At 34.5% G+C, this 11,504-nt stretch overlaps 1 protein-coding gene and 1 non-coding gene across 3 annotated transcripts; one reads left to right on the top strand and one right to left on the bottom strand.

Moving 5' to 3' along the window:
- Positions 1 to 2,111: 2,111 nt before the first annotated feature.
- On the bottom strand, positions 2,112 to 6,280 carry LOC131603228 (uncharacterized). 2 transcript variants are annotated; one of them, XM_058875516.1, is made up of 9 exons: positions 5,954 to 6,279; positions 5,732 to 5,857; positions 5,144 to 5,619; positions 4,940 to 5,012; positions 4,036 to 4,116; positions 3,871 to 3,934; positions 2,848 to 2,935; positions 2,668 to 2,752; positions 2,112 to 2,519 (listed from the first exon to the last, which is right to left on the bottom strand). In XM_058875516.1, the coding sequence occupies exons 2-9, from the start codon at positions 5,840 to 5,842 to the stop codon at positions 2,436 to 2,438; spliced, it is 1,062 nt and encodes a 353-aa protein (XP_058731499.1). In that variant the 5' UTR covers positions 5,843 to 5,857; positions 5,954 to 6,279; the 3' UTR covers positions 2,112 to 2,435. The 2 variants fall into 2 exon arrangements, with proteins under 2 accessions (XP_058731499.1, XP_058731500.1); XM_058875517.1 differs by having other exon boundaries at positions 5,732 to 6,280.
- An 80-nt stretch (positions 6,281 to 6,360) lies between these two features.
- On the top strand, positions 6,361 to 6,433 carry TRNAR-ACG (transfer RNA arginine (anticodon ACG)). Its single transcript has one exon. It is a non-coding gene; the product is annotated as a tRNA-Arg (tRNA).
- Positions 6,434 to 11,504: the final 5,071 nt, after the last annotated feature.

Genomic DNA, 11,504 nt, shown 5'->3' with positions numbered 1-11,504 from the left:
CCTGGAGTATTTAGAATTATTTTTCAATATTCTTAAATACCACAAAGTTAGGTCGAATTTTGAGAACTCTAAAGAACTTTTACCATTGCCTCCATAACTAGAATTACCACCTCTTTTCTCAATCTTATTTTATTCTTTTCTAAAAGTGGTAGAGAATTATATTTATAATATTTTGAAATCCTAATAGGCCAAATAAATTAAATAGACCCACAAATGGACTCAATAGTGTATGCGAAGTGAACCAACCCACCCTAAGACCTAAGAACCATTCGATCACCATCGCTCGATTCTCGCAGCACCATCGCCTGGCCAGCCAACCATCTTCGTACGACGACGACCACCTTCATTGTGGTGTCGCCGCCCGTCAGAGATCCTTTATCGACATCTATCGTACTCCAACACCACCGCTGACTGCTCCCAACCGACTCACTGGACTGCTACTCCGTAGCTTCGGCGTCGTCGTAGACTCTATTGGACCGCCGCCCTACAACTCTGATGTCACTTGTCCTCCTACATCGAAATTCACCAATCTTAAAAATATATTTTCTTGTCGCTATATCACTTGAGGTTTCAAAGACATAAAGTTATATTAACTCAAACTAATGAGATGACATAGAAGAGAGGAAATTCACTGCATGTTCTTAATTTTTTTTATTGGAGGAGCATCAATCTCTTGTTGATCAAAAAGGTTGTGAGTCAAGCAATTACAATGATGAATTTAATTGAAGAACTCAACAATAAAAAATGTGAATATGTGACTAAGAATTGACAACATTTCTACAATAAACTTGACTAAAAATCTCGTTGTACACGAGATAAGAGAACACATGTAAATAAGATTTCATTATTTGAGAGAGCAAGTAAAACAATTACATGGCAAGATGTTGTTGTGATAATTACAAATATGTTAATTATGTTGTAATTGAGTCAAAATGTTGTGCATCGAACAGCCAATTTGTATAAATGTGTAGCGTTGATTGAATAATAATGAACAATGCTTCACTGTGCAATTCTATTCATTTTCTTTAAAAGTAATGCTAATATGTGCCCTAATAAAGAAACTTTATCTTAGAATTTGTGTATTGAATTAATTACAAATATATAATTGATTTTATGTATTATTTTATTAAAGACAAATTTTCTAAATATAGATTTCTTAACATATGTCCTTGGGACACATATTAGCATTACCCTTTCTTAAATTCTCTCAAAATCACACTCTATATTTTCTCTCTTTTCTTGAATCACGTGTGCGATTCAATTGTGTAAGTGCAATTAAAAATAATAGTGTTCTAATTCGAACAAAATTAATTCTAATAAAAAACAATCAAATGTATCAAAATTAGTTTCACTCTTCTACCGTAAATTGTGACTCCTCCAAAAATAAAGCATAACATGCAAATCTGACTGTTCTGGACTGGGCCGAGCAGGCCCAGCTCTTCCCACCAGCCAAGCAGGCCCAAAGCGTTTGGGCCCATTTACTTGGTAGCCGTTACGGATTGACCAGGCGCGAAGACCACGCGTCACGCTTCAGCGAAGGATCCGGTCAACCTCCTCCGGATCCTACGCCACGCTCATCCAGAACATGGGTCACTTGCTGACTCAGCCCTAGCACAAGGACGTTCTGGCAGTTTCCTAGCACGTGGGTCTCCAATTGGATTTGGCCCAATTAGGAAACCTTGGCCCAGCGCTGGGGGCTATAAATACCCTATTTCACTAGAGGATTAGGTATCATATTCTTCACTCTCTAAACCTTCATTCTCTGATAGCTACTGACTTTAGCATCGGAGGATCTTGCAGGTACCCCCCATCTTGCTCTTCAAGCCAGATATTGCCGCCTTGACGATTCTTCTGATCAGGTACGATCACGACATTATAATATTGATGCTCATGTTCTGAACTTTATCCACCCTAATTTTCTTTAAAACCGCACATGGTTCTATAAATACATATTAAGACAAAAATTTCAGGTATACACTATATATTTGAACGGAAAAATCGTGTACTTCCTTGGTGTTTTTAGGGGTCGGAAAAGTTACTATCTCTTTCAATGTTGTCTACAAGCTCCTATACAAGCTGTTGGCAAATAGGTTAAGAACTGTCAACTAGTCTAACAAAAAGAAGTGAATATCCTTCATTTTCCTTTATCTGCTTTAAGTATGCAAACACTTAAAATTTACTCCAATTTTTATCCTACACAAAATAGGTCCATTTTATAAAGGGTATGGACTCTGTATGTACAACATACACAGCGATGCAAATATTTACAAGCATGTTACATGGTGATGATAAGGTTAGATTCATACAATTTCTGCATCATATTGTCTATCGACTTCGCTTAATAGCAGAAATTGTCAGGCTTGTGACTCAGTATGATCATTCAGTAAAATGCAAACTGCAAGGCTTTGACTGATATTTGATACATACTCATATATTTACCAGCGACAGATCCCAGGTGCCTCTGTTCTGCTCAATTTCACTATTTCCTCATATTTTGAAGGAAACACAAAGCCCCACAACTGCATGGAGGAAAGAGAATTTGATAAGTTTAAGTAGATGTTTCATAGATATGGAGGGAATGAAATGAGCTGCAAAAAAAAAATAATAAAAAAGAAAGAAAAAAGGTTGGAGAGGTGGTGTGACTGAGTGAGGGAGATTTAAGTGTACCTCTACTTCCTTCACTTGAAATTCTGGAGAATGTGCTAAGCAAGGATTGTTGTAAGTTTCAGAGACAGAGCTTGACCCGTTCAATCTTGAGTTGATATGTCAAAAAATTGCAACAGAAAAAATCAGGGTCACAAAGGGTGGGAAAAAAAAGGATAGCATATCCAATTGCAAAGTTCTTACAGATCCCCGTCCAAATAAAGGGCAAAATGACCTCCCCCGCCAAAAGCTAGAAAGTCAGTGGTGCAAAGTGTGAAGTAACGGTTTACTCCTGCAATATTGTGGTTATTGAGTATAGTTAATCAAGAAAAGAGAAACAGCATTGTAGTCCCAAACCAACCCAGATTTTTTCTTTCTACCATCATGTGGATCAAGAGCTAAGTGTAATATGGGAGACATGTGTGTAATTTTAACTTTATCACATTTTAAAACTTAATTAACGCCTCATGCCGATGCTGAATATCATAGAAAATTACTCTGCTAGATGCAAACAATATTGCATCAACTTTTTGTGGACAACTACAATAGGAGAATGTCAACTGCTTGAAAAATGAAAACCATACTTCATTTTTTGAGAAAAAAATATATGGACTGAAACAGTCAAAGATGCCAAGAAATTCATCATTTTTAACAATACATTTAGACAAATTAGTCTCAGGTTAAGATTAAATCTAGCTGTAGCTGACAAAAAATCAGTGCATAAGAGTCTCAAAAGTCAACAGAAAAGTAAAATCAAGCCTTCCTCAATGGAAAATTAGCAATTGATCCTTTGGCAAGATGTGGCACAATCTCATGACTATCCACAAATGTAAGGAGGCTTCTGATTTTTATAACCAAAAAATGAGGGTGACCAGATGGGATTCTAACATATAGCCAGATTCCGAGTAACAAAAGCACTGTGTTTGTTGTAAAATTAAACATGTTTTGTAGCTTATTTCTAAAATGTGCACAACATAACCCGTGGGAATAATTTGTGATCACAACAAATGAACTTTGAATAAATTCTCTCCTTATCCACATAAATTTTGTAAAAGAAAAATTAGAATATTCATTTAGTGATTTAGTCATTCAACTAATACAAAGTTATTGGCAGATAGAACAACTTAATCAATGTTTATTCTATTTATATAAAGAAAACACAGTAAGATTATGAGAAAAATATAAAGATAAAGAATAGAATGATAAAACTCAAATAAAAATAGATACCAGTTGGGCGATATACAACGGGACGACCAGAGATATTTGTGAAAACAAATGTACTGTTAGTTCCCTGTACAAAGTTTATGTCAACAATATAAAATATAAGATAACATAAACATTGTCACAAAGTGAAGCAGCTAATAGTACCATAGTGCAAACATAAAAGCCGACCTGGTATTTTCTCTTGTTGGATGGTCGAAGGGGTGCATCAATCAAGCTACCAAATACTGCTCCTTTCCGGTCTCCAACAACCTGGAAAAGAAAAGCTAACAATATATTAAGGACCAATGGCTGAATGTAGAGTGTAGAACTCAGTTTTGCTGATTAAAGGACACAATTATGCATTTATCTTTGCAGATTAAAATTGGACCACAGCTTAAGATTGTTTAATCAGTAAGCTAGCAAATACAGTCCCCCTTAAACTTGGTGTGCTTCTAATAGTTAGAATTGTCATGCCTCTGTACTGATATACAAAAAAGATATGCCATCAATCAAAAGAGTACCGTAAAAGATGGGATCATTGATAAACTCAGTAGTTCATCTATTCAAAGTCTCCGACATCATGAATATGAAATGGGAAAGAGAAGTGATTAAACCACTGTAAACCATCATGGTCTACTATTAATAGGTGTCATCGGAATACTCTTTGCATAACAGCAATATGAGGAGATTTTTTAAAAATTATAGCCCAATTCTAAATGGAACAAAAGTCTATTTAGGTACCCAGACGGAAAACATATGTCGGTATCCATATGTTCAATAAATTTCAATTTGCTTCCACCACCAAACCCAACAGTCCTTTCTTAGCTTCTAGCAAATTCAAATTAACATAAGATTTCGCCATGATTGAAATATGCACCTTATGTCAGTTTGTATTTAAACAAGCATTTAAAAAACCTTGTTGTAAAATCTAACTCTAATCTATTGTGGAGCTTAATTTATCAATCAACTATCAATTTGTCAACTTAAGTAGGAGGTAGCAAAAAACTATGTGTGACTGTCAACATGCAGAACAGACATAGATAAATCATAAGCAGCATAAGTTTATGTGTGCTGGAGGGTGATGAAATCGTACCAGCAAACTGGGTCCAGGCCAAAGCATGCTTCTTCGGTAAAGTGTTGAAAGTGATATCCCATGTTTCCAAGTGCTGCATTAAATGCAAAGAGGCCATAAATTAATATCATTCAAATTATCAAACCAACACGATTTTGCAACTTCAACACACAGATTATAAAAACATAATCTTGTGGCTACCAATAAACCTTCATCCAAAACTACCTGTACATCATTAACCATTTCCTCCCATAAATAAGAGACGGAAGCGAATCATAAACCACATTCCTCAAACTATTTGAAATCAACATCGAAGGTTCCGAAACATCCTGCAAACGATCAACCAAAGGCACACCAGAAACCTCTTTCACCGGCTGAATACGTTTCATCTCAACACCACATCCATCACTTTCAAAACCATCCCTCCCACGCTCCTGATTCCGAAGTCCGCCCATTTTAGCAGCTAGATAAATAGCTTTACCGAGTGATTGTTTACCTCTAGATAACAAACTCTTCTTAACAACCAAATTCTCGTTCATTAGGTCATCATTTTCAGCCACGCTCACCTCATCAATTACACTATTATCTCCAGAATCCGACGACGACAAAAACGAATAAAGAAAAGCAGTAAACGACGACGTATCAGGTCCTTCAACCTCTGATTCACTTCCCTTTAACTCACCAGCCTCCTCTTCTTCTTCCTTAACAATAATACAACAATCAAACCATTTTTTAGAAACTATAGAATAAAAATTAAAGCTATAATTTAGGTTAGCTGAATTCAACAATAAGAGAAAATTATGGAAAACTTACAGAAAGAGGAAGAGAGGGTTTGTTATGGTCAGAAATAGGGTTGAGAAGAACAGTGGTGAGATCCGAAACAAGATGAACCGCTTTACTCCGTAACGATTGTTTTTTACCCATTTTTTTGTTCGATTCCTATTTTTAGAATTCTTGAAATCAATATTCAATTTCCACCGGATAATTTTTTAAAGTAATAATAGTAATAACATTTTGATTCCTATATTTTCTCACCGTTAAGTTATGATGAGGTTGGTTCACCGTACGTTTTATAATCGCTTTTTTCTCCGGCGAACGTGATTATCATAATTGAACTTTGCAAAAGGCGAAACAAGTTGCGCCGGAAGGGTTTGAAAAATATTGTAATGATAAAAAGAGATATTGTCGTTGTTGAGGATGATTATGCCGGTGTAGAAGCGCTTTCCGGTAGTTGATGATTATGCCGGTGTAGAAGCGCTTTCCGGTTGTTGAGACACAAAACTTGTTCTAGTCGTTAACGTGTTCATAATCGCTTATCTGATCATCGGTCACTCGGCAGCAAAAGCTGCAAAAACAACAGGTCAACTAAAATTGCACCAAACAAATTTTACTAATATTATTATATTATTTTAAGTGAGTTTTTAAAATCATATTCCAACAACGACTTCATGGCCCAATGGATAAGGCGCTGGTCTACGGAACCAGAGATTCTGGGTTCGATCCCCAGTGAAGTCGTTTTTAAATTTCCACTTTTATTCACCTTTCATCTTTTTGGACGCCACTCTTTATTCAGTCAGTATAGAAACTCGATTATAATTGATTTTTTGGCCTGTCATTTTCACATAACTATTTATTTTCATCAATATTCCTACACTAACTTCTTCTAAATACATTACAAATAATCAGTATTAAAGAAACAATGCGTGTTGAGAATGACAATCTTTCTTTAATTGATTACTCAAAATTGTTAAAATAGTTTCAAAATTACCAATGAAATATTAATATTATGTTGATGCCATTGGAACTGGAATTAAATTGTTTAAGCAGAATTTTAAATTTGAGTTTTTAAAGTGAAAAAAGTGGTTGAAACAGGTGACCTCCCTTAAGATGATTTGGTTAAATTTTTCAATAAAAATTACTTATTTTGTGAATAAATAAAAATTAGAATAGTGTGAACGTGGTGGTTCTCACCACAGTAGCTTTTATCTCATACAAGAATATGGTGGCAGGCGAACTGTATGACACGATGAATGATGAATAATCAGATTTAGAGGATGAAGTTTTTGAAGAGTTAAAGATTGAAGAAAGGAAATGTAGCGATTATGATTGTTCTGAATTCATTCTTTCAGACAGCAAAACCATGGAAGAAAGAGTTATAGTTAAAATGATGGGAAGAAGAATAGGCTACAAAGCTTTGGAGAATCAGCTAAACAAGTCATGGGCTAAGCGAGGCGTCTTGAGCAGCCAGTCGGTGGCTTTGACGACGATTCCCGTTTTGTTGTGGCTTGCGTGTCTTTCGATCTCTTCCCTATGCTTTGTCACTGTATCTGAAAAAGAAAAGAAAATCTTGCAAGTGGTGTTGTATTATGATGTTAGAGTGAGATGGTGTTTTGAAAGTAGAGATTTTATTTTGAAGGTTGATGTTTATATTTTATGCGATATTGTTATGGTGTTAAGAAAATTTATAGTTGATGATTTATATGGTTTATGAAATTCTGTATATGATATGGTAAGGGTGAGATTTGGTGCAAGTGAAGTTAGTGTGGTAAGAATGAATGGTTTAACGGTTAATGAAAAAACAGGCTCTGAGGATTGGTTTGTGTGTGAGAGTGGTCTTGAAATTGTGGAATTTGATTTTTTGGAGCAAGTTATGTTGAAGGCCGAGTTGACAATTTTGTACGTGAAAATGAGGGTTTGTGGTGAATGGAAATTGGCCTCCTCCTAAGGGTTAGAAATTGTTAAGATTTATAGTGAAATATTAGGTAATTATAAATGGAATAAAAATTAAGTCTTGATGAAAGATTAAATAAAATATAATTTGACTTTAATACTTTATGAATTCAAATTAAATTTTTCCTAAAGTGGTTTGCTTGTTTCCTAAGAATGAAAAAGTGCTAAAAATAAGAAATTAACTTTAAAACTTTCTTTTTTTGATTTTTGAGATGTAAAATGCATAAAATTATGATTTAGATGCAAAAATATATTTTAAAAAAAGTTAAATAATAAAAAAAACTAGAAATTAATATTTAAATGATAAAAAAGTTATTTTGTGATTTTTTTTTTGTAATATTGTAAACAATGCAAAAATAAAAAATAAAAATAACATTAACAATGGGGTTCGAACTCAAGACTTGGTCACTAGTAAATCCTTAAATATATTTTCTTGCCCATTGCGCTATTCAATTTATTTGACATAAAGTTGCATTATAAATCAGGTGAAGTGTCAAGCAAAAATATTTATTTAGAAGATACAAATAATTCAAAGTTACTGTTAAATATATATATGTGTATATATATATATATATATATATATATATATATATATATATATATATATATATATATATATATATATATTATTGTTGTTGTTAAAATGTTAGTAAAATTGAATAAAACTTATAAGAGCAAAGTTAAAAATAATTTAAATGTTACAAATAAGGTGGACAAATTTTGGGGTATGACAACTACAGATGTATTGGCTGAGATTTTCTACCAAGACTAAAATCCATCCAAAAGAATATAGAATCTAAAAAGGTTCTTTGGATAAGGTTTTGGGTGGTCGACTGGGAGGCAGAGTATCGAACAGCTCATTGGGCCCAGAAGCGCCAAAGGCCCAAGAAGTAAGTAAAGACCCCTAAAGTTCAAACGAGTAGTTCATATTGTAACACCCCTAAATCTATACTACTCAAATAAAGCATACATTTGCATAAATCAGATTAATTAAGTATGCATCACATGAGGGCATTACACACAGTTACCAAAAATAACACTCTAACATGCTATGGTCACCTACAAGTAACACGAATTTAAATATTTAAAAAGAACACGCAAAACCACAGCGGATTAATTATCTCATCCAGAAAATAGTAAACTCGGATGATTCCCATACATCATCCACCATATCACAATATCTTGGCTCAATGCCACACATCAAAATATAACATATCCAAATAGGAAATACATATGAGTAAAATAATATCTCATAACATCAATTCAAAGATAATAAACCCAAAATCCCAAGTGTTACATTGACCAGAGCACAATATGACTACCTAGCCAAGACACACTACAAGAGATCTAAACCTCCAAGTTAAGCCTCCTCCGAAGCACCACTGTCTTCGGTACTTGAGCGATATCGCATAGAACATCATTCCAATAGAAGGGTGAGAATTCACATCATCATAAAAATATGTAAAAAATAAGCAATACATAACATACATATATAAGAATTCATCACACTTTGCATAATCATGTAAATAACATTTCTCAAGTCTATTTCACATAGTCAAAATATGCAACCAAGCTCAACATAGCATCCACACAATCATTCACAAATCACATCATCACATAACATCCCCACAATTATATGTATGTGACTCGACAACAACATAATACAACTCATGCATGTGGTACCAGCTCTGTTATCCTTTCCGGACATACTGGGTCCATCTCCCAGACAGATAACCTGTAAAAGCCCTTTCTATAAGCTTTTAAGCCCCCTCTCTGAGCTTGGGACAAATCACTAGTCTTCGTGAGAACTAGCATCCATTACCTCTTGACACAAATGATGCATGCGCAACTCAACAACAAATGCAAATTAAAACCATCTCTCAATCTTAATAATATACGCATACCACAATAATCCAACTCATATGAATTACTCACCAAATGTTCCACAACATACATCAAATAATCATTCTCAACAAAGAGCATCCAACTAGCATATATTCATTGCACACATCATGAATCATATACAATACAACATACCAACATCATATTATTCACAACTCATTAAGTCATACACGCACATGATAAGTGTCAAAATGTACTTATTTTGTGTATGTAAATAGTGGCACTTATTGATACTTTTGTTAATACCGTTTGAATAATTCCCCGTTTTGTGTATAAATACGTATACTTTGTGAATAATTGTATTTTCATATACTTTTATACCATTTGATAGTTTTTCCTTTGTTTTTATAGGTATTCATGCTTATTGGAGCCTTGAGAAATAAAGTGTCAAAGGCACGGCTTCGATTTCGCAGTTTTGGTGCAAGCCCGCTTAGCCACCATCAAGCGGACTTCCAAAGACTCAAAATAAGGATGATCAAAATCATAAATTTTGTTTCCATTCATTCATTATTGGATAGAGCATTGAATAAGCTTTCCAACACTTCGAACCGGGCGCAATTCGGAGTTACGGTTCTCAACTTATGGCGAAAACAAGATTTCACTTTTGCTGTAAGCCGCTAAGCGGGAGTACCTCCGCTGAGCGGCCATGACAGATATCAGCTCGTTAAATAGGGGTAAAAATCACATTTTTAGGTTATGTTTTGGGGTAATTGTTCCCAAATCATCAAACCTTCATTCTTAGGGTAGATTAGCTTAGAAAACAACTTTGGAGGTTGCATTTGGATGATTGGGGGTGGATTGAGCGTCGAACGGAGCTGACAAACCGAAAGATTTTCGGTTCATTTCTCTTCTTCTTTGTGTATTTCTCTTTGGTTGGGTTTTGTTTGTATATTTAATTGAATCTTATGTATATTTACCTATTATAATGTTATGTTTAACTTGCTTTACAAATCTGTGTTGATATTATCCTGGATTTTTGCTCTATGCTGGGGATTTGGGGTGCTTTAGAGATAAACTTCTTGAATCCTTATCTAGGATGATAATCTGTTGGTTCTGAACTCTAGAGATAGATTTAGAGCTAGCATTCACTGTGGGTATCTGTACTTAATGCTTTTGTGTTTGAGCGGCGCGCGAGAGATTGCCGACGCGAGAATACGGATGTTCTCGTGACTTTGCGTTAGAGATAACCTTAGTTGTGAGATGGTCTTGTTTGTGCTCCAGAGATGGACGCTTATGTGAGAGATATGTGATGACATAGATGAGTATTGTAGGTTGAGTATAACAGGTTGGTAAGTGTATGTTTGTGAAGAGTGAATATATTTACATTCTTGATAAGTTATTTCTCTTCTAAGAATGTGTTCATTCTTTTCCTGTCTATATCTTTGTTTACTTTTTGCTCATTCAAACCCAAGCTTGAAACCGTAGAAACTGTTGAATGGCATCTCTCCATCTCTGAGGACGATAATTCCCGGATCAATATTTCCAAATCTTGTTTGTTGCTTGCCCTATACTGCATTCAACAAAATGGCGCCGTTGCCGGGGATGGTTGTGGATTGCATCGCAATAGTTTCAGTGGTTTTGAGCTTTGTATAAATCGTATATATTGTATAGTTTCACTTGTATATATATTTACTTGTACATATTTACTTGTTTATGTTCACCATATAAGTTTACTTGTATATGTTACATATAAGTATACTTTTATTGGTGAATATTGGTGAAACATGTTGATCCCGGATGAGCTCTTTAATAACTAATCTTCACTTTTCAACTTGTGAATCCAACATTCACCAATTTTTCTCTTTGTGTATGTTAATAGTTATATGTGTTTCATGTTTGTATATATGTGTTTGTTCATGTACATATTTGTATACTTGTATTTTCCTTTATGTTCGTTTAATCATTGTATATATTTGTACCCGTAACATTTGTTGAGTGGTTGGTTAGGACACTT

This window comes from Vicia villosa, linkage group LG5 (genome assembly GCF_029867415.1).
Source record: "Vicia villosa cultivar HV-30 ecotype Madison, WI linkage group LG5, Vvil1.0, whole genome shotgun sequence".
Lineage (NCBI taxonomy): Eukaryota > Viridiplantae > Streptophyta > Magnoliopsida > Fabales > Fabaceae > Vicia > Vicia villosa.
Note: the sequence above shows the minus strand (reverse complement) of the source record. Positions and strands in the feature narration are given on the sequence as shown.

Excerpts from the sequence above, each read along its gene's own strand:
- LOC131603228 (XM_058875517.1), bottom strand. The coding sequence starts at position 5,842 with ATGGGTAAAAAACAATCGTTACGGAGTAAAGCGGTTCATCTTGTTTCG. Across the intron at positions 2,936-3,870 it reads CGTTGTATATCGCCCAACTG|GAGTAAACCGTTACTTCACA; the intron begins GTATCTATTTTT and ends ACAATATTGCAG. Across the intron at positions 2,753-2,847 it reads CTTTATTTGGACGGGGATCT|ATTGAACGGGTCAAGCTCTG; the intron begins GTAAGAACTTTG and ends TATCAACTCAAG.